The 23,340-nt window shown below is 42.9% G+C and overlaps 1 protein-coding gene across 1 annotated transcript in view; it reads left to right on the top strand.

The window, feature by feature from the left end:
* The window catches only part of ephb6 (eph receptor B6), a 37,726-nt gene extending 14,386 nt beyond the window's left edge, over positions 1 to 23,340 (top strand). Inside the window, exons 4-19 of the mRNA XM_030072983.1 lie at positions 1,183 to 1,352; positions 4,693 to 4,988; positions 14,806 to 14,961; positions 16,050 to 16,321; positions 16,840 to 16,921; positions 17,867 to 17,991; positions 18,104 to 18,266; positions 19,018 to 19,132; positions 19,225 to 19,280; positions 19,610 to 19,726; positions 19,854 to 20,101; positions 20,247 to 20,465; positions 20,549 to 20,698; positions 20,909 to 21,093; positions 21,207 to 21,365; positions 21,785 to 23,340. Coding sequence (XP_029928843.1) covers positions 1,183 to 1,352; positions 4,693 to 4,988; positions 14,806 to 14,961; positions 16,050 to 16,321; positions 16,840 to 16,921; positions 17,867 to 17,991; positions 18,104 to 18,266; positions 19,018 to 19,132; positions 19,225 to 19,280; positions 19,610 to 19,726; positions 19,854 to 20,101; positions 20,247 to 20,465; positions 20,549 to 20,698; positions 20,909 to 21,093; positions 21,207 to 21,365; positions 21,785 to 21,890 — 2,619 coding nt within the window. The 3' untranslated portion in view covers positions 21,891 to 23,340. The remainder of the gene's footprint in view (positions 1 to 1,182; positions 1,353 to 4,692; positions 4,989 to 14,805; positions 14,962 to 16,049; positions 16,322 to 16,839; positions 16,922 to 17,866; positions 17,992 to 18,103; positions 18,267 to 19,017; positions 19,133 to 19,224; positions 19,281 to 19,609; positions 19,727 to 19,853; positions 20,102 to 20,246; positions 20,466 to 20,548; positions 20,699 to 20,908; positions 21,094 to 21,206; positions 21,366 to 21,784) is intronic.

Here is a 23,340-nt window from a genome sequence, read left to right on the forward strand (position 1 = left end):
ACATCTGGTAAAGTGGATAGATACATTTTGAAATGTTCAAACTGGCATTTTGAATTGTTCAGTATGATTAAGATTCTCTGGCCAGAGAACATCAAATCACCTATTTAATTCAAAGGGAAGAAATGCCCCTGTTTTTCCAGCTATTTTGGGATCACTGAACACTGCTGTGGGCACAGGAATTTCAAAACTGAATAATTAAGCAAAGTAAAATGTAAATTTCATTGTTGTCACACTAATGTTACATCAAAACAGCAAAGCCTCTCATCATACACTGACAAGGAGGAATTGTATAATTACCATGATTACTGTTAAGCTAGCCAAGAACAGCTGTCAAGACTGACAGCCTCCCCAGGCCACTCTGGTGTGAAGCACATGCTCATGGAGATGATGGTTTACAAAATGGGAAAAAAAAATGTGTTGCTGTGGTCTCCTAACATCTCACTTCAGTTCCACTAATTGCACCTTTATGGCATAAAATAAATGCCATTTCACACTCATGGTCGGAAGTTAGCCTTAGCCTCAAGCAGCTTGGGTATCTGGTGAGAGCAGCTACCATGTTGGTTTTTCCTGTCTTTTTTTTTTTTTTTTTTTTTTTCTGTGAGGGTTGAACTAGAAGAGCTGATGTTGCGTCATCTCTCATGTGCAGTTGCAGTGCACAGAGGGAGGGATGCAGCGTTTGTATAGATGAATACATCTCTCTTTTAGGAAAGTGAGATTGCTTTTTAAAAATGCAAATCAAAACCTGATGAGGAATGAGACGAGAGAGTCTCAGAAGGGCAGGAAGCAGCTTCAGAAAGTCTCAGCATGAACTTGAACACAGAATCCCAGTAGGACTGTGTAGATCTTACTCAACATTTGCCTTCTTTACCAAACTGCTACATGCCACATATTTGTCTTGGACAGCGCTGCATTTACTGAGAACTACAGAACAACAATGAGCTATTTTCATTCTCTGCCCCCACACCACTCCGAATTTCTCCCATTGATTTATGCTTACCGTTGTTTCCAATCCAAATATACATTATTATCTTAATGGCCATAATTTTCCGCTTGTTTACCTATCCTTTTCCTTTTTGTCAACCACACTTTCTCTCCATGCAATTTAGTTTTCTCTTGACTACTCATTATCTTTCCCTCTTCTCTGTCTCATCTCGTGTCCACTCTTTCTTTTCTTCACTCCAGCCGTCCAGTGGAGAGAAGGAGACCAGGGAGGGCTGGGTGAAGATCGACACCATAGCAGCAGACAAGAGTTTCTCCAAGGTGGAGCCCAGCTCACCTCATCAGTATCAACCCAACCGATACCGCCGCATCAACCTCAAGACACGCAGCTTCGCCCCACTCACACGCAATGGGTAACAAACACTACACTCTTCATTTAAAGGAAAAATCCAGCCTAAAACACAAAAGCACTGATTAACAGGGTTTGGTGATTTGCATTGCATTTCTGATGCTATTAGTTTGATGCAGGATTTTGTTTTTGCAGCCAATGAGCCAAAAATGAATCCAGGTTCTAAGACACTGAAAGATAGCAACTTAGAACGGTGTTTAACAAGAAAAAACACTGAGGTTTTAAGTTTCACTCCCTAAAAATAAAAGAGTGAGTGCTTCTTTGTAGACTCACTGACTTGCAGCAACCTTAAACAAACTTACTGTACAAGGAGGAAAGAAATCCAGCATAGAAAAGAGTGATCACACTTCTTTCTTCCATTAAGCTCCAGTGTCACTGCAGCTGCTCTTTATGTCCATCATGTCAGGTGAGCCTAGTTACAGATAAGCACAGTTATACCCAAAACCAATTTTATGGCCCTAAAAACACAACCAAAAGGCCCATTTCCACTGCCGGAACTTCGGGGTAATTTTACGGGGCTGTGGCCGTTGTCGCGTGTCTCCACCGCCGGAGCTACCCCGAAGGAGAGAGTTCAGGAACCTTTACAGGGGCTAAAAAAAAAAAGGCCCTGCCTCGGGGTAGGGACTCTGAGCGGCTCCGAAAAACTCCTGGGTGGGGCTCAGGGTTTACTTGGTGCTGATTGAATTTAGTCACGGCACGATGTGGTGTCAACAGAAAGCAACAAAATAGGCGGACGCTAGCGTTAGCTTTAAATAACATTAGCTAACGTTGGCGTCCCTAGCAACACGGCCAACACTAACAAGCTAATGCTAACGTGCTAGCTAATGCTAACAATAGTCCAGCAGCTACACGCAATATTTTGATGGAATCGTGCACTTCACGAGTCACGACAGGCGCGTAGCCAGTATTGGGCCTGGGCGGCACTGGCCCGCCCAGACAGGCTTAATGTTGAACATGTGCTGTACTCGTTTTTGTAAGCTTAATGTAAGCATAATGTATTTTTCATTTAAGCAAATATGTTCTGGTAAAAAAAAAAAAAAAAAAAAAAAAAAAAAAGGCCCACCCACATTTGTTCAGGCCCACCCCAAAAAAATATTCTGCCTACGCTACTGCTTCACGATACAAGCATGAAATTTGGCACACTGTTAGAGCATGCCCTAAGGATCATTTTTGGCTATAGGGCCATCACAGATTTGTCCTGTGGTAACCGTGGCAACTATTTTTCAAAATGGCTGTCACCTGCTGTGATTTTACCTGTAACTCAGGTTATAGACCACCTGGATCTTGATCCTGGTGGCTAATCCTACATTTTCAAGGATGAGGAATACAATGGTACTATTTACAACATGCTAGCAACTACCTAACTACATATTTCCAGCATTCAGTTAATTAAATAATAGTAAAAACCATCAAAATATGTATTTCGGTATAGAGTATACTGTACATGTTTTCTAAGATGTTGACAGATATGCCATGAAATGCATGTGTGTTATGGCAATGGCCAAAGTGGAACTATACAGCAGTACAGAGACAGGATACCATTTAGCCTAAAGGCATTTTTAATAAAGCCAAAGAGGAAAGAAAGTGTGACAACACAAAATTACGTATGATGACACAGTCCACAGTAGCAAAGGGCAGTGCACTGAAGTGCTGCCTCAGCACATTTGCATCTTCCACAGCACCCCTTTTTGCAACCACAGCAGAGGAGGTCGCGACATGCCAGGCTTACTTCTGGCAGTGTGGTCCAGTGAATTTCCCATAAACCTGTCAGAATCAGAATCAACTTTGTTGTCACATGACACATTTTACAGGTGTAAAAAAGTGGGTGAAATTATTCATTCATTCATTCATTCACTCATTCTGTGTCCTTCCTCTTCCACTCCCAGTCACCTGGAGAGGGGAGTTCAGGGACTGCAACCATGCCCTCTTTGTATGTAGTGCTGCTTGTGTTGGGGGGGGGAGTCCATCAATCGTTCTACCTTTTTGGGTGAACAGCTGCTTCCGTGATTCCTTGCTGCTAGTGCGGTCATTCAGCAATACCACAAATCACTCAAGAGGCTCCATCCAGTCATCTACGGCGTCTGGTGTGGTAGCCAAGGCACAGAAGGCACGAGTCACATCACTGAAGTTTCTCCATGTATCCCATGTCGTCTTCTTACCCCTGCCTCCAAATGATGCTGCCACACAGTGTCAAAACCAGTAAAGGCAAACAGCATGATGATTGCTGATTACTTGTTTCTCAGTGGCAAGGGATGTAACACAAGTTGCCAGGAAGGAGAACAGCTCAGCTTTGTTCTCATCAATGTGTAGATACTCCGGCCAATTTCCAGGAATGGCACTGGATCGCTCAATGTGTCAACGAATTCCCTTCCGTCTCTTGCTACATGTTTCAGCCTTCAGCGTTTCTAGTTAACCAGACAATACCCCACAAAATTTCCCATCAAGAGAAAAAACCTCCCTCTAATTGGCTGGCCTCCAGTCCAAGAAAAATCCAAGTCTCAACATGAAAATATCATTCCTGAAGAATGACTGTTCCTTGTTCTCAAGGCTCTACATTGCATCACAGACGTGATGATGTCATGGCATATCTGTCAACATCTTAGAAAACATGTACAGTATACTCTACCGAAATACATATTTTGATGGTTTTTACTATTATTTAATTAACTGAATGCCGGAAATATGTAGTTAGGTAGTTGCTAGCATGTTGTAAATAGTACCATTGTATTCCTCATCCTTGAAAATGTAGGATTAGCCACCAGGATCAAGATCTAAGGTGGTCTATAACCTGAGTTACAGGTAAAATCACAGCAGGTGGCAGCTATTTTGAAAAATGGTTGCCACGGTTACCACAGGACAAAGCTGCAATGGCCCTATAGCCAAAAATGATCCTTAGGGCATGCTCTAACAGTGTGCCAAATTTCATGCTTGTATCGTGAAGTGCACGATTTTTCGCATAGCCGCCAGACTACAACAGGCTTTTTAGCCAGCATTTTAGGGATGCTAACGTTAGCTTTAGCGGACGTTAGCTAACGCTAACAACACGCTTTTTTTAACAACACGCATTTTGATGCTCCGGTCATGGTCGTGCAACTGCCCGGTAACTTTACAGGAACCGAGCTCCTACTCGGCCGAGCGAGAGGACGTTCCTGTAGTAGCTCCTGCCCCCCAAATACTACCAGGAACCTTTTGGTGGAAACGGCCTAAACACAATGAAAAACACATTTTTGAATGGAGGGAGACTTAAACAGTGTTAGTGTGTTTTATGCTGAAAATTTCCTTCAGCGTCCTCATTTCCCAAGAGAACGACTACTATCCACCTTGACCCTTGACCCTTGTTTCAGATTCGTCCTGGCCATTGTGGACAGCGGTGCCTGTGTTTCCCTAATGGGTGTGTCTATCTTCTACCGCCGCTGCCCAGCCACTAGCCGCTACTTGGCATCCTACCCTGCTACTCCTTCAGGGGCAGAAACTACTGCCTTGGTGCCTGTGAGTGGGACGTGCGTCCCAAACAGCAAAGCCCAGGGAGGCACTGCCCCGCGCATGCACTGCAATGCTGAGGGGGAGTGGATGGTGCCTGTGGGAGGCTGTGTCTGTGACGAAGGCTATGAGCCAAACCTCAACGGATCTGCTTGCCTAGGTAAGTCTTACAAAGATAGCGAATAAACGCCTTGCTGGTTCCAGCCTCATGTTTACATACACAAAGTCAGAATAACTTTGTTGGGAGGACCTCATTTGAACTAAAATGTCAAAAGAAACTGACAGGGACCTAATTGGTAGAGTTTCAAGGCATGCCCCTCGCTTGCTGTCAGTTTTCTTCTTAGGGTTTCCTGAGTCAGTAACCGTCTGGATCAATATGGGAAGGAGCTGCCGTCACTCTGATATACAAGTGAATTTGACATCAGGGCCGGAGGGAGACGGGGGTGGACACACCGGGTCACCAAGGGATAGATGCACAAGGAGAAACAGTGTTTGTGAAGCACATGTAATGTTTGTAGTTGCTGGTGTGTGTATGTTTGCAACTCTGCACATATTTTCATCAACAGTGAACAATGAGAGACCTCAGAGCAGTGATGCATTAACATGTTTATGTCTTAGAGGAAGTGGAGAATATACCTTAGGGAACGTAGGAAGCTTGTCGGACCGGAGCTGTTACATCAACGATTTACTGTTAACCTGGTATTAACAGAGAGGGGGGGAGGAGAGGAGAGAAGAGAAGAGGAGAGGAGATATCCCTGTAATGCACAGCTGAGAACCCGGCAGATAGTGCTAAGGTCAGCAGTTGCAATGCTGGTCAAAAGCATTCACACTTCTCAAAGTGGAGAAAAAAGAAAAACACTTTCCAAAAGATGTCCAGAAGGACAGGAAGGGATATAGGGAGAGAGAGCCGGAGGAGGGAAACGAGGGAGAGAGGAGTAGCGGGAGGGATGTGACACATTTAGGTCATGGCGATGTAATGGCCACTCGTCTGTGAACAAGTGACAGAAACCGCAGGGGGAGAGGGTGGGGGTGGAGGGAGAAAGAGGGAGAGATGGAGGGAGAGTGAAAGATAAGCGGATACAAGTTAATGAGTCAAAGAAATGAGCAAGCAAATATTTTGAGGGAAGTAAAGACGGCACAAGGGGGAATGAGACGCTGCATGGTTGTATGTGTTTCTCTGTTTGTTGTAGACTTAGCATGTCTCACAGTTGCCATGGCAGACTTAAACAAATAAGTAGCACAGCCAACATCACAACGCAAAGTCAGAAGCAGTCAGTCAGTAAAACACACTACAGACTCTGCGTTTAAACTGTTAAAACTGTGGATCGCGGTGGATATGAAAGAGCACTGAAAGCGCCGAGTGGAACACTTGGGTGCGGTACAACGACTACGAAAAGAGGCCATGTGGCTCATCAGAGTAGAGTGGAGAGGCTGCATACAATTCTGCATGATGGTCCCAGGCTTTATTTCCACTGTGCTCTGAATCACAGCGTCAAGGGGATCATGAGCAACTCCTCCTGCCAGACAGGCATAGAATAAATAGTCAGAGGATATAATAAAAAAAATATGCTGTATGTAAATATATGTGGCATATGTGTACAAGTGCATCAGTGTATAAGTTACACAGTGCAGATGTGTGAGCATGCGTGTGTGGGTCGGTGCATGTGTGTAAGTGTGTGCCAGAGTCTTCCTGATGTGCTTATGTTCAGTGCATTCATTTCTGCTCTTTTATGTGGACAAATACAGCTTGTGCCAGCCCACATCTGAACACTGTAAAGGATTAACAATAGATGTTAACAGTCTAGTCTACCATAAACTTTAAGGGCCATAACTGCTAACCTCCCAGGTTTTGGGGCCCTCCCAGGCCGGCTAACTCCAGCACAATTAATCCTCCATTCCTGCCAAGTCAGCTGTGAAATGTGTTCATGCTCTTTTGCTTTACATCTGTGCTCTGTCCGCCACTTGTGTTTATCTGAATTTGATTGATATTTACTGACAAATGACCCCCCGAAACTCCTCGACTCTTGTACAAAGGCTTCTACAAAGCACTGCTGCCCACGCTGCTCTGGCTTTTTGTTCCAGCTTTCATTTGAGTATGTTGCTGATCAGTTCACTGACTAATGATGTGGATTGGCATCATTACATTGTTGTCCTCTGTGGCTCCCCGGGAATACCGAGAACAGAGACGGACAGTTAACAGGCTCTGCAGTCGTCAATCAGAAGGATTATTAACATAAGCCGGGGCATTTATTCTCACAACAACGTGAGAAATGACTTTGAAAAGTGTAAGAACTTGTACAATTTCTCCTGCTTTTAATTAGGCGTGAAGGGCATTTAATAATGGCAAAAAGTGAGCAAATGATACACTGTACTGTACTGAACTTGTGCATGTGTAGGAAGCTATAATTACACACATACGAGCCTGTAAAATGTCCATTGTTCCACTGCTAGCACTTTGGAAACCCTCCGAGAGAATAGCACTTGCTAACTGATTAACTGACATTTACCTCCACTTACTGGAAGTGACATCATAACCTGCAGACGTTTTAGTGAGCACATTATTCAACGCAATCTGTTAGACACGTATAATGACACGACGTCCATTAAGGGTCTTGGAACCAGAAAAAGGAATTGCAATGTAATTACCCAGCATTGTGTTCACTGTTCACTAATACTGTTTCACTGAATCGCTGTATATGCTGTTTTGCTAAACGGCAACATGGTGGCAATGTTGGATATCCATAACTTAATATAAAGCTGCATGCAGTTATTTATTGTCCTCTCATGCAGAGCATAATTTTCCGGCCTAAATAAGGGATTTCAAGTCTCATTCTCTTTCAATCAAACGTGAATAGTGGTGTAAATGATTGCCTTTAAGTACATCGAGCACTAATATTCATTATTTTTGCTCCCTAGAGTGCTTATTTACGTGTTAAAGTGGATTACGGAGGGTTTTGAAACTGAGGTTTAAAATAAATAAATAAATTATTAAATCATTAGTCATACTTAGCATCCCTCCATTTGTTCCTGAAACGTCACTCACACACTGCAGGAAAATAAAAAAAAAAAAAATGAACGAGAACACAACCAATGAAAAATAAAAACGATTGAACTTCTCCAAGAATGGCATCGGCAGTTACTAAAATAAATACTGTAAAATATGTACAAGACTATGAACAAATAAGTATTGCTATAAAAATAAATACAGCTAAACAGTGGTGGAACAGAAGTACAGAGGTGCACAACATTTGCACCGCAATCGTTAGCATTTTTTTTCTTTTTCAAAATATACTAAAATATTTAATAGCTTGGTCATATTTAAGTTCCACTTACAAATAGCTCGCCCATCTTAAGACAATTACTGACAAATGGGATATATATATAAATATAGTGTTCACTTTTGCAGACTTTTGGGCAGAATCCAAAGCTCCAAAATGGTAACCACACTTTAGAGGACGACTGTGCTGCGAGCGCAAAGTGAGACACTAACAAAAACAGCTGCCAGTCTGTAGACAGAAATATAAAGAGCACACATGGGGCTTCTTTGACTGCCATGACATGAAAGGCTTGATTAAAAAAAAAAAAAGAAAAAGAAAAAAGAAACACCAAATTGGCAATATTTTGAAGGACAGAAGTAGAAGACGATGAACTGAGGAGCCGAAGGTTGTTGTTTTTCCCTGCGACACAACACAGGGATGTTTTCCTCCTTTGACATTTGCATCTCAGAAGGGAGACGGGGATGGATGGGTGGGTGGGTTGGGGGGGAACGGAGAGCAGCGGCAGAAGTACGTCGGAGCATGAGACATAATTACACCTGTTCAGCCAAACATGAAACAGTCCTTTAGTGTGGGCTCCCCCAGCAGGTCCTCACTGGCTGTAAATCACTCTCCGACAAGCCTTTTCCTTCTGTTAAATTCCTGTGGAATATTAAGTCACTGTGGAGGATTTGGGCCAAGGATTAGTGCACACTGCTCAAATTACAAGCCCGCTCTCAGGGGGCGGGGGGGCTTTGAGGTAAATTGGACCCATGTTGATATTTGCTGTGGTTTGTGAGAAACAGTGAAATATTCAACGTGTCAGGCTGTCCTGATTCGTCACCATGGAAGCATTGTCTTAGTAAGGACATGTGCACCCCATCCGGCGACATGAGCACCAGGGCAGGGGGCAGGTAGAAGCATGAGCTATAAGATTTCAGTGTAAAATGATTTCTGACTACACTGCAATGAAAAAAAATCTCCATCTTAACAAGTCATTTAGCTTATACTCAGTGTTAATGTTTTGTTTATCTTACAACAAGAGAAAAAAAAATATGCCAGCGGGATGAGATAATCCCACTTGTTTCCAATGCTAATCAACTTGTTTCCAGTTGTTTCTTGGATCAAGTGTCATTTTCTTGATTATGTTGGACTGGTCTGCCTTATTCTGCCTTGTTTCAATATATTTATGCCCTGAACGATTCCTGAAACTGCAGTGGAAACAATTGGGATTATATCTCCCCACGCACAAAAACAAGATTAAGTCTGAATGTGAGTTTAACTGATTTAACTGACTTATTTTTCAGTCTTTTTACCACTCCCAAGAAGACTTTATCTTTTAACCTTCCTGTTATCTTTGGAGCCAATTTGACCCCATTCACTGTTTAATGTCTCTAAATACACCATTAACATTGTTTTGTTTTGTTTTTTGCTTCATATTTAGTGACTGAAACCAGGAAATTAACATGATGGTTGGTTTTCACTGTCCTGGACACATTTTGTATTCATCAAAGGGTTTAGGGTCAAAGGGCTGTTCAGGTAGTCAGCAAGACACGTAAAGTACCCGACACCTAAACTTGGTTCGCAAATTTTATTATAATCATTCTCTGGAGGTTTAAATTGCTGGAGTCAAATTGGCTCCAACTAATAAAAGAAACCCAGAGTCAGTCCTGACAAAATTGATTTTTCTGTCTCGAGCAGCCCCCCTTTCCAAATCAACCCGCCGCAGGTACGCTTGTTAATTTTCCTCACAAACGTCACTCACACAACCAGTTACCCAAGTTTGGGTTCAAATAATTTACCAATCTGTTAGTCATAAAGGTCAAGCTTTGAGCAGGATACAATTGAGCGAAGTGATCGATGATAAATAGACTCATTGATCGCTGCCAGACCTCACTGTAGACGAGCTCGCCAGTCAGTGGTTGAATTGAAATAGGACACAAAGTATGTCACATCAGCCATATATGGAAATGGATTTATTGAATGATGGTATATATACATTTTTTCATGAGGTTAATGTTGCCATGACGTTCACTATGTCTGCCCTTAATTCCAATTTAGTCCAAATATCACAATAATGAGAACAGCGTTGCTTGTGGCACTAATTAAGCTGTAATGGTGCACTCACATAAGAAAATATTTGGGATTCCTCCATGCCAGGGAATTATTTTCTTTTGGCTGTCTAAATAAAGCCGAAGCGCTGCTGTATTTCATGTGCTGGGAAAAGTTACTTGTTTGGGAGGGACAGCCCAACAGAGCATGACTTGCTCTTACATAAGGCCGAGCTATAGGAGGTTAAAGGGAAACAGACCAATATAGACCATATGATTCAGATGCATTATTTCCTGGATGTTCTGAATGGCAGAATGTCACAAGCACACGGGAAACAGAGAGAGAGAGAGGGAAGACCGACGGAAAGATGGAGAGGCGGTGGAACGAAAAGCAAGCAACTTATGTGTGCCCACCTCTCCTGTTGTGTGGCCACATCTGCAACTGAGCCTGTGTGTATGTGTGTGTTTGTGTGTCAGAGAGAGAGAGAGAGAGAGAGAGAGAGAGAGAGAGAGAGAGAGAGAGATTATAATGCTAGGAGCCAAAAGAGCGAATGAGCGCATGAGAGAGGGAGAGGCAGAGAAGAAGAGAGAAAGAGAGAAATTGGGTCAGTGATCTAAATACCAAAGTATTACGTTGACGGCAAATTACACACTCCATTGCCATCTTTCTCTCTATTTCTGTTTATCTCCTGAAATTCTTTTTTTTCTCCCCCCCATTGTTCTTTTTTTGTTTTGTTTTGTTTTTGTCTCCATGTTTTAATTTTCTCTCTCTGGATACTTGTTATCTTTGCCAACCAAATCCCCATCCCCTCTGTCAGGCTCTCTTCCTCGTTCTCTTCCCGGTCTGTAGTTTTCTATTTTTCCATATCTGATGCCATCCCTGATCCCTCTTCATCTCCTCCTCCTTAAATTGCCAGGCAGCGATTATAAATATAAAAGAATATGAAGAGTTTGTTCGCAAAAACAGATGACATTCCTGAAAAAAATAAATAAATAAAAAATGAACCGACTGTTGTATGTGATGCTTAACATGACATAGTTTCTGAATGTAAAATCCAACATTTTAACACAAAAGCCCATGCATTAACTTGATTTTTAAATCGATGTTATCTAGAAAACACATTAATACAATTTGAGGCATCTATTTTTACAAACACACTCTCTGTTTGATCTTGTTTAATTTGCCTGGTTACATAAAGGATGAACAAACATGCAAATCTCCTCTTTGATGTTGTTACAACACAATATAATATCCACTGCTGCTTGCTGGTGCATTTCTAATACCATCATAATTTCTGCCTTTCTAATCATTATAATTGTCTACCCTTCTTATAATTTCTACCATAATTCCTCCCCTCTATGTTTTGCTTTTTTTCTCCCCCTTACTGTGGTAATGTAAAGGCGTTGGTTCTCCCTCTCATTATGGCCATGAATTGCATTAAGTCTCTCTGTGTGTTAACAGAGAGGGATGGACGGAGGGGGGGCGTGCAGGGCAGAGGGCACACGTTCTGATAGGCTGCGGCGATCAGTCGGGTGGAGGTGGGTGGAGGGCGGCGTTGTTACCGGAGCTCGTAACAGCGATGGGAGGCTTTGTAGCAAAGTCGTGTTTCATGTCACAGCTGTGAGAGAACACGTCTGATAATGTGAGCTCAGGCCATTAAAGATGGATGAAACTATTTCCTCCTCCTCTTCTTCACCATCCTACAGTTGTCTCTTTCTTGCTCTTGTTTCCCTTCCCATTCCAGTTCCTCAGTTTCTTCAGTTTATCCCCGTTTCCTCTCTGTATATTCCATTGCCAACACCGTCGTCTGGCTCTCATATTTTCATTAATGTGCCGCACATCCTCTATGGCTTTTTCTCCCCACATCGCTATCCAACCTCTTTCTGTCGCAATCTCCTTCCATTTTCATTTCTTTTCCTCTTGTACTTTGTTCTCCCTCCTTAATCTCACTCTGTCTCCCTCTCTCTCTTTCCCCTTCTCTCTCTTTCTCTCTCTCTCCCCCTCACTTTCCTCCATTACACCTGTTTGAAGGCAAATGCAGTTCTCTCAGAGATGAGTGAGAACACAGAAACCCTTTTATCTGTTTATACTTTCCACGTCTTTCACTCGATCTTCCCTCTATCTTTCCTTCTTTCACATTGCTCTTTATGTCTCCATGCCAATGCACCCCTCCCCCAACACATACACACACACGCACACATACACACACACACACACACACACACACACACACGCACACACACATCCACACGCACTGTCAAATTTTAGACATGCTGCATGTTCTTGACAAGGTTATGTAAATAAGGTCAGAGGACATGTTAGGTGTTCACCCCCGCTGACCATAGAGAACATGTTGCCATGTGATTGCACCACACACACACAAACACACACACACACACACACACACCTCTCTCCCTCCAGCTGCCTCTCTAACAGCACTTCGGCACTATTACAGCCTTTAAAAAAAAACACAAACGATGATACTTCTTTGACATGCTGCTGTGTCAGGTGTTATCAGGTGTGTCAGTCACACACTCCGTGTTTTCCCAGGGGGGTTCGAGGCGGTCACACCACACAGCAGGCAAATTCTGCATTTAACATACAGACATAGGCGTCTCTGTCTGAGGGATGCAACCTTTAGTTGACACCGCTCACAGCGTTCACACCCACTGAGTGAAAATGGCAACAGGAACAACCCATATGCAGTTTAATATTCTCACAGGCCCACTGAGGATGTACAGTATGTTCAAGGGGCTCTGGCAGCATGTCAGCATTAACTGTTGGCACATTTTACAGAATTTTGCACTTTCCCAAAGGAAAATGTATCTGTTCAGGGCAGCAGCAACTGGTATTCCTTGTGTCTGCACATGTGTGTATGTGTGTGCTTGAGAAAGCAAGACAGAGAGAGAGAGAGAGAGATTGATTTTCCCCCCTTCTTATCTCTATTGATCAGCCAGTGTATGCGTTGTTCTCTCTGTATTCACCATCTCCTACTGTAACCCCATTCTAGCGTAACCAAATAATTTTCGCAACAACTTGTAAACTTTTCTGTTTATTAAATTCAATAGCATGAATAGTTACAAGGTATATTGCCATATTATATCATATTGTGCTTTGACAACACATATGGAAAGTCATATCGATAATTCCCATGCCGATAATGCCCATTGAACCTAAAACTTGAGAGAGACAGTATATTCAGTATATATATTGATTTTTTTGCTTAGTGGGTGATTGCATGCAGCATCACATACATTGTAACTACATACATTGTAAGTATTAGGGTTTTTTTTTTTTTTCGTTCTGTTTAGTTTGTGTAATCTGTTTTTTTTTACACCTGTATAATGCTGTGATTCAGGATATGAATATGTACTGATTTCTGGTAATACATATTATGTCTGCTTTGGCAATACAAATGCCTATTTGTAATGCCAGTAAAGCGCTTTTTGAATCTGAATTTGAAAGCGAGAATCCCATTCAAATGTATTCATCTTTGTGCTGATAAATAGACACGCCGGCTTTGATTTTACTTTCAGGATAATATGAGCCTTATTGAGTTTCCTTGCCCACTTGCAGCGGATAGTGATGACTTTATTGTCTGTGTCTGCCAGCTTTTGTTGAATTCAACGCCGTATTAGGCAGGAAGCAGTGGTCTATAAATGTGATATGGTGCTGTGGCGAAGAGGAAAGTGTTTCGGGAAAATAGAACTCGGATGTAGAAGGACAAGCTCAGAAACACAAATACAAAAGTCAGCCTCACAGATTTTTAGCCAGGCAGTGTGCGTGACTGGTTGTTAACCTGCTCCCTCCTAATGCAGTGTCGGGCCACATCCACTGTAAACACAAGCAAATTACTGCGCTGGACAATGCCAACAGCTGACAGCAGTGTTTTGAGTGAAAGGAAGCCACAAGCCGAGTATAGCTTTTGGTGTTGAAATGCTGACATTAATGGGCCAGAATAATAAACAGAATGGAATAATGTAAGTCGACAGGCAAGCATGAGGAGATCTGCAAAAAAAGATGATGTTGCTGCAACAGCTTCAGACAGTAATCTGACTACTGAGAGGCGACAGCAGAATACAGATCATAAGGGATTTTGTGGTCATACAACAGCTTTGATCCAGGCCGAAATATTAGACACAGTTTATTAAGTTCATCTCATAAGGTTTTCCTCTGGTAGTTAGTTATGCAGAGTTTAGATTGTTGTTGGTTCAAATGAGGTGATTTAAATTAAATTTAAGAAAACATATGGCAGATATTTTTGTTCATCAACATAATCTTAATCCTTTGTTTTAATATTAGGCACAATATAGTTTTCAGTAGAATGTGTTGCCAAATGATGGCATTTTCAGATCTGGCTGTGCTCCACCTCACTGGCATTTTACAGAGTTATCTCTAAGCCAGTGGTGTCCAGACCCTCACTGTCTGCAGGTTTTCATTCCAACCAAAGATATAATCTGCTGATTTCACAGATTAGTTTTCTCCTGTCTGGTTGAAGCTGTGCTAATCGGTGAAATCAGCCGCTGTATAGTAGTTTGGCTGGAGTGAAAACATGCAGAGATACACGACTGGATTGGACAAGCGTGGCTTCCAGAGAACACTGTTCACATTGTATTTGTTTGATTATAAATTTGACTCTCTCCTGCTGTGTCTCTGCCTGTCTGTCTGCAGCCTGTCCGGTGGGCTACTTCAAGTCCACGTCGGGCTCCGGTCCCTGCTCAGTCTGCCCGCCCAACAGCAGAACCAGCCTGGAGGGATCAAGTGTGTGTGAATGTCGCAGCGGCTTCTACCGGGCAGCCAATGATGCCAACTCCTCCTCCTGCACGAGTGAGCTTTGCATCTGCTGTCCCTGTTTCCAGGAAGTGTTCAAGTGATTTGGCAGTTCCATCTGCTCAGTTCCTTAGACTGTGAGAGAAAAAAAAAAAAAACACTTTACAGAGGGGATGCAGAACTTCACCCGTAGCCTTATGTGCAGAATGAAATGCATCAATCCTCATTCACGATAAATGCATGTTTTTCTATAGTACAACCAAATAAAATCAAAATATGCTCTTTTTTTTTTATCAAAATGCATCTACAGTTCAGAAATTTTATGTAAAATTACAATAACATAAAAATCTTGTTAGCAGTAAATATTTATAATAATAATAATAATAACATGAATATTTATGATACATTAATATAAACCAGTGGTTCCCCAAAGGTCCTTGAAGGAATTCCAGAGGGTCCCTTGAAAAATACTTTAATTTCTGTTAATTTCCCTTTAAATAATTTAATTTCCCTGCAGCAGTAGTTTAATTTCAGTATTTCCCTCCCTAGAGGGCCACAGAAGGACAGTACGAATAAAGATGATTATTTTGTTGAAATGTTTCCGCCTTTCAATATCTACCTTGTTGTCCTACAAAACACAGGTCCACGGTTTGTAGTTCAGAACCAAAAATCCTCCCTGACAGGGTTGTATGGGTCAAAATGTAAAATTTTATGAAATGGGGTCAGTGGTCATGTGGATCTACATGGGGGCTAGCCCTTGATATATATATGTGTGTGTCTGTGTGTCTGTGTGTGTGTGTGTGTGTGTGTGTGTGTGTGAGAGAGAGAGAGAGAGAGAGGGAGAGAGAGAGAGAACCCATCTTTTCTTTTAGGTATAAATTATTATAAATATAGTAACAGTAAATAATAAATGTTGCGCCTTTACTCACTGACTCTAAATGATTTCAGTGTCAAAACTTTTGCATATAAAGTTCTTTTAATTTCTTTTACATGGTTTCTCTCATATCTTAAACTTTTTAGCAGATGCTTCCATTTAGAGATAAGTGTACACTGCATAAATTATATATGTATAACCCCTCCTCCCTCCCTCACTCACTCTCTCTCTCTCACTCTCTCTCTTTGTCTGTCACCCTTGTTGTATCCAGGTCCTCCATCTGCCCCTGTCTCTCTGTCCTGGGAGTACGAGAGCGGCGACGGCGGGGTGTCTTTGAGGTGGCGCCCCCCAGTGGACATGGGCGGCCGCAGCGAGGTGTGGTACGGGGTGGTGTGCCGTATCTGCCCGTCAGCTACCTTCTCCAACCCGGCGTTGTGCTCCTGGTGCGGAGAAGCTGTCACTTACAGCCCCTCCCAGACAAGCCTACGACAAACCAAGGTCACCCTCAACAACCTGCTGACCAGAGTCACCTACCTCATACAGGTACTGGATTATAAATCCCAGCAGGGCTTGGGAGCACACACCTCCCCCACCAGCTCTCATACACAGCAGCACAAATCTCACCATTTTATTAGTCCAAAACTATCTGGAGCAATGGATCCAAAATGACATTTAATTTCTAACTTTCATTTTTTTTTTACTTTTACTTCTGGTGAATTTTTTCATTAAATTAGTGAAGGCATTTGGGACCATGGATGGTAAATCACTTCCTCGAGCCAGAGTGGGGGCGGGTTTTCTGTTCTGTCTATTATTCCATAAGCTCCACATCAGCAAATACACAGAAACATTTATTATTTAGTTTGGCACAGACTGGATAAATCATAGCTTATTTCTTATTTATACCGGGTGGTTATTTCCCATTTGTTTGTCCTATTTCCCAAGTGTTGGTAGACTGTTCAAATAGAGAATGAATGTTGCAGGTGTAAGGCCTTATTTCTGAAACACTGAGTTATGTCAGAAAGGGAGAAAAAGTGTGTGTGGCTTGTTCTTTTGACTGACAGGTGCAAGCAATCAATGAAGTATCAGCGTTGAGTCCTTTCCCACCTCGATACACAAGCATCAACTTCACTACAAGCCAGTCAGGTGAGCATGAGGAAGTGATGTTCCTTCAGTGTGTGTGTGTGTGTGTGTGTGTCTGAGGTTGCTCTCTTTCTCTCTCCCCCTCTTTCTCTCTGCTCCATCTTTTCTGCTCCTGCTCTCTGGACAGGAGGTTGCTCGAGGTCACAATATCCTGTCAGTGCCCATTAAAATCATTGCAGAAGAAGGAAGGGACAAATGAGAGAGGAAGAGAAAAGACAGAAAGAGAGATGATAAGAAGCCAGTAGAGGAGTGAGCAGAATGAGGTATTGCTGAGACAGAGTAGGCTATTGTACTGCTTTCCAAGAAACTGAACCAGATTGTTTAGAGCACTCCATTAACTTTAATTGAAAAAAAAAATGTTGTTGCTTGTGTGCAGTCTGCAAGAGATACCTGGAGTATCTGTAAAAGCAGTGGAAAGCTGGAAAGTTTCCTTGAACCAGGCAACACAGCCACTGTAACTAAACCCTGCACAGTGCTCCATAAAAAAAAAAAAAAAAAAAAAAAAAAATCTTTACTGTATGTCACTACTGTTATTTCCTTTAGTAGTTTGGTAATGCTGCCCCCATGTGGTCAATAATGCACCAACACATCTCAACAATTTCACAACTTGAGTCTTTACGGTTCCTTGTAGAATAATACATGCCGACTTGGTTCACATTTGAGAACTACTATTTTCTGGTTCCAACTTCGAACCAACTTTTCTATTCGGGAATCAATCTATATTTGGTAGAAATGCAAAGAATGATTCAAACTTTGGTGCGCAAACCAGAGCTAAACCGGTTCTTTGCTGGTGGAAAAGGCATAACTGTGTAGCAGGTGGTACCAGTATCAATGTGAAACATACAGGCTAAGTCTACATTATATGAACACTGAGTTAAACAGTGAGCTATCGAACCTTCACTCAGCTCATAAACCAGTCCTGTGTTTCCACACCCCTGTTTCCCACAGTTCCCAGTCCAGTTCCCATGATGCACCAGCTCAGCCGTGCCCCAGACTCCATCACTCTCTCATGGCCTCAGCCTGACAGGCCCAATGGAGACATCCTGGAGTACCAGCTCAGATACTATGACAAGGTATACTCAGTTGGAGGACACACACTTGCATGACACACACACAACCATTCCCAGGCAAACACCGATGACAAACACGGTGATCAGAATGTCTTCGTTCTCGTGTGTCCCTCAGGGTTCAGATGAGGACAGCGCGGTGACTGTGTACAGTGAGACCAACACCGTGACAGTCAACTCACTGATTCCCGGCTCCATCTACGCCTTCCAGATCAGAGCGCGTAACGAGCGAGGCTACGGCCCCTACAGCCACACCATCTACTTCACCACACTCGCTCTGGGTACACTATGACTCATCCAATACCGATCTCACAAGCACAACTGACACCCAATACTGAAACACATCATTTTACTTATTTATATGGAAATGGTCAAAGTGACTTCATGAAGGGTGGCAGTGGTTAGTGCTGACACAGCAGGACAGTCCTGAATTTCAATCTCATCCCTGGTCCTTTCAGTGTATATTTTGGTTTGCGTGAGTTTCCTCCCACAGTGTACAAAGACATGCACATCAGGTGAACTGAGGACTCTGTGTGTTTGAGTGTGTGTGGCAGGGTGTTTCCCTACTTTCCTCCCTAAGCCTCCACCCTCTTGCAAACCCAGAACAATAAGTGGGTATGGAAAAAGGACGGATGGCTGACTTTTAATGGCACACAACAAAACAGTTGGAATTTCTTTTGGGTTTGCCGGCTTGTTGACACACACAACAGAGATCAAATGTGCAGACAAGGCGAAATATAAATAATAGATCAGTATAAGCACCTAAAGAGTACAAGTAAGTCTTAAATAGTTTTTGTAATTATTCTAGCAACATGGCACATAAAGCCAGGCAGTGCATGACTTTACATAGCTTGCACAATAAGCCATGGGCTTCAGCCTACACCTTTTTGGTCTAGTTCATATGAAATGAAATTATATGGAATGAATGTATTGAAATTGTAAAATGTTGACCAAATAAACTACTACTACTAGCTGATGCTGATTTTAATTTCCAGTATATTTGATGATTTTCTCACCCTGTCTCTTCCACAGAGGAGCATTCACAGCATATCCAGAATCGGCTGCCTCTGCTGGTTGGCTCGGTGATGGGCGGGGCAGCCTTCCTTCTGGTCGTAGCGGCTATTGTAGTTGTTGTTGTGTTCCGCAGGTGAGTGTCAGTCTGTGCACACAATCGGACATTTGAACTGTTTTTCTTTACCTTGTGCTGATATACCCACTGTGTTTGCTTTTACATGGCAGCAAGAGGAGGGAGAGTCCCTACAGTGACAGGCTGCAGAGGTACATCAGCAACCGAGGTGAGGATGGGTATATTTTACATTCTTCATTCTAAACACTGACACAACCACACAAAATGATTTTATGGGACAAAAAGAGATACTGAAGAATAAATTTCAGGTTCTCTATTGATATAAGGTGTTTATCTATGAGAATGAACGGGGTAGGCATAAGCCTTTTGCAAAAATAGAATAATTTATTTATCACTTAACATCATTTCAGTAATATTGTCCAGGACATATCAGTGTTTGTTTCAAGGTGTTGCTGGCATGAGATTGCATAAGGTCTTTCTGCTGTATCATAAATGAGAATGGGAATAGTGATTCCAGCCAAATGTTGTATTTTTCAGGTGGAGTAAAGTATTATGTGGACCCATCCACTTATGAGGACCCCAGTGAGGCGGTCAAGGAGTTTGCCCGCGAGATAGACCCCACACACCTAAAAATTGAGGAGGTGATCGGCGCAGGTAAGATTATTTCTTAGCAATAAAAAAACAGTGTGTTTTAAACTTTGTTATGAAGTTATGTCACAAATTATCAACATAGTGTAATCTTTTATGTCACATCTGACCTGTTCCCCCCTCTCCACCACAGCTCAGTTTGGGGAGGTTTCTCGGGGTCGATACCGTCCACTGGGGCGCAGGGAGGTGCTGGTAGCAGTGAAGACCCTGCGCTGGGGGGTGACTGACAGAGAGAGGGGCATGTTCCTGAGTGAGGCGGGGGTCCTGGGCCAGTTTGACCACCCCAACGTGCTGAAACTAGAGGGTGTGGTGACTCGCAGCCCTCCAGAGAGGATCATCACTGAGTTCATGGAGAACGGACCCCTGGATGCCTTCCTCAGGGTGAGACTACAAACACCTACAGCTCCAATCTTTGGTCTTTTGTTAGTTTCTGATTCACCACTGCAGCGCCCATGTTTCAACTGTCCCTAACCCTCCCTCCATCCTGCTTTTTCTGTTCTCCTTTTTTCTGCTTTCTCTTTCTCAGGAGAATGAAGACCAGTTCAGTGTCCTCCAGCTGGTGGGGATGGTAAGGGGAGTTGGCGCTGGGATGCGTTACCTCTCTGAGAGAAACTTTGTCCACCGGGATTTGGCAGCCAGGAACGTGCTGGTCAACTCCAACCTGGTGTGTAAAGTGTCCGACTTTGGCCTGTCACGACTCATGAGGGGCCTGGACCACAACATACCTACGTACACTGCCTCACTGGTACGTCACTGGAGTCCCTGCAGTTTTACCTGCGTTAAAAACTTGCTGTGTAATTCTGCTTCACCTTCTGTCTCTGTCTTCAGGGCAGTAAGATTCCTGTGCGGTGGACAGCACCAGAGGCCTTTCAGCATCGCAAGTTCAGCTCGGCTAGTGATGTCTGGAGCTTTGGCATACTTATGTGGGAAGTGATGTCGTACGGAGAGCGTCCATACTGGGACATGAGCAATCAGGAAGTGAGTGTGGAGTGGAGGAGATTGCAATGCCTCAGTTGGAGCAGTGACATTCAGTAGATACTTCTAAATGGTGACAAATTCACAGAAAAACAAACTGAGCAAAGGATTTTCTTTTAGTCACTCTGTTGTCTGTGACTTTTTATACAGGGTGATTGCACAGGGTTCCACATGCCATTTGAACAATACAGATATTTCTCTCTCTCTCTCCAGGTGATGAAAGCAGTAGCAGACCAGTACCGACTCCCAGCCCCTCTCAACTGCCCCCCAGCCCTCCACTCTCTGATGCTGCAGTGCTGGCAGGCTGATCGAGGAGACCGCCCAGGTTTTGACTCACTCTTGTCCTCGTTGGATCGGCTTATCAGGCACCCTGCTTCCCTCAAGGCAGAGCAGGCTCGGTGAGACTACAGCTCAGTGGCACAAAAATATCAGTGTTATGTTTGATGTATAATTTATAATCTATCATATTAACAGATTGTAATACTCTTGTTTTTTTAAACTTAATTTACAGAAGCTGCTCCCAGCCACTACTGAGCCCCACACCCACTGACTTGTCGTCAGTGGCAACAGTCAGTGATTGGCTAACGGCACTGAGGATGGACAGATATAAGGATGAGTTTGAACGGGCACACCTGGACACGTTAGACAGAGTCAGCAGGCTCACCATGGAGTGAGTATATACACTTTCCAGCCATTTTTCAGCAGCAGTTCACCCAAAATTAAAAAAAAAGATTGTTTTTCTCATTTGCCCCTCACTACTACAACATCCAGATAGTTTCTGTGTGACTTGGCAAAGTTTCCATTTTGGTGTGATCTTCCCTGTCTCCCTTCTTCTCAGTACAGTGTTACTTTGTTCAAATATTCATATTTGTAAATTTTGAATGGTTGAGCTCCACCAGTCAAATTTTATTAGAGTGAAGGGAGACAGGCTGGAAGCCACACCAAATATCACAGAAACTCACTGGGAGTTAAGAGTAAAAAATTTATTCTTTTGGTGTTTTGGATGAACCGTTCCTTTTAAAATATTGGTGAGGATACACACAGGAGTGAATTGCTGTGCTGAACACGGCCCACCCTTCTGTCTTTCAGCGACCTCCAGAATCTGGGGGTGAACCTCGTGGGCCACCAGAGGAAGATTGTCAGCGCAGCGCAGCAACTCAGGACCCACCTGACGCAAGGGCAGGTGGAGGTGTGAAATCCAACACACTGTGCCATGGATTTCTACGGTCTTCACGTTTCTCTGGTTGTTGTGTCTGGTTCAACAACATTCATTCTAACTGAGCACATTTTAATGCCAAAACAAACAGAAAATAAGCCTTTGTTCATTCATAGCATTGAGTGCCACTGTTTCTAAAGATAAATCTGACACGAAACCGGGAAGGGTGAAAAATCTAAGATCAAAGTTTTGCTACCAATTACCTGAAGGAAATAAAAGAAGAGATGCACTATGAGAGCTGCAGTCCAAGTCAAAGTGAGATCCGAAAGACGACTTACAGTAAAAGTGTCCTCGATGTGTTTTACAAGATTTCACTTTGTTGCTGTTTGCCTTCTTTCACCCATCTCTAATCCTACCTCTCACCGTCTCCTCTGTCCTACACTCACACTTAAAGTTTGTCTCACCACTGTCCCTCCCGCACCGTTTCCAGTTTCTCCACCCTCATCGAATAGACTGAAATCATGACTTAAAAAAGAAAAAAAACAAGGAGATCTCTCCTCACAAAGAATTGTGTGAAGACAATCAAAGCCTTTTTCTAATATTGTCGAGTTATTTGTAAAGTTATGACACTTCCTGTCTCCTTAAAAAGCCAAATGTTGAAAAAAAAAAACAAAAACAAAGTAGCCTGTGGTTTGCCTTATAGGGTTTGACCATTAGACGTCAGAATATTTTTTTTCAGTCCCCTGGCAATATGGTATCATCCACCAGTCCAAAATCAAATCTATAAGCCCATGAGGTATTACACTCTAAATAAGCAATGGCATGGAGTCAGTGGAAACCTAGGGCACCGTTAGCTCTTGAAAAACTCAAAATTGTTAGGCGGTGTTTTTTTTCCCCCCTCTTTGACAGAGGAATTGTTTCTAGGCATATCCAGGGTGTGAGAGCAGCCCTGTGTGAACGTCTCACTGTCACTTTAGGGCGTCTCAGCGACAGTAGAGCTCGCCATATGGAGTTCACCACAACTACAGACACAAGCCTCCATCCATGACGGGAACCGAACAGCACCCCTCTGTATGTGTATATTTCACAGTTTACCTCTATTCGTCTGATTGCTAGAGTAAAAGTCACTGAGTCATTAAAGGATTGTGAATGTGCGACATGGGTTAACTGGACAATATCTGATCTGATTTCCACTTGAAGGAAGGAGTTGTAATGCTTTGTAAGTATCTCGTGTGTCTGCAAAATGTGTGTATATGAGGCTGTAAATGAGGCTGTGTTTATGTGTTCATCAGGTATACGCTCTACATGAAGCTGTGTGTGTGTGTGTGTGTGAGTGTGAGTACGCGTGTGTGTGTCTGTGTGAGAGAGAGAGACCTTTGAGAGCCAGTGTGTCAGGCTACACACATTACTTGTGTTTATTTGTATGACTGTTCACCACTATTCAATAATTGTGCAAATTTGTAAAATAAATACTATGACTTTATTTAAA

This window comes from Myripristis murdjan, chromosome 16 (assembly GCF_902150065.1).
Source record: "Myripristis murdjan chromosome 16, fMyrMur1.1, whole genome shotgun sequence".
NCBI classification, from domain to species: domain Eukaryota; kingdom Metazoa; phylum Chordata; class Actinopteri; order Holocentriformes; family Holocentridae; genus Myripristis; species Myripristis murdjan.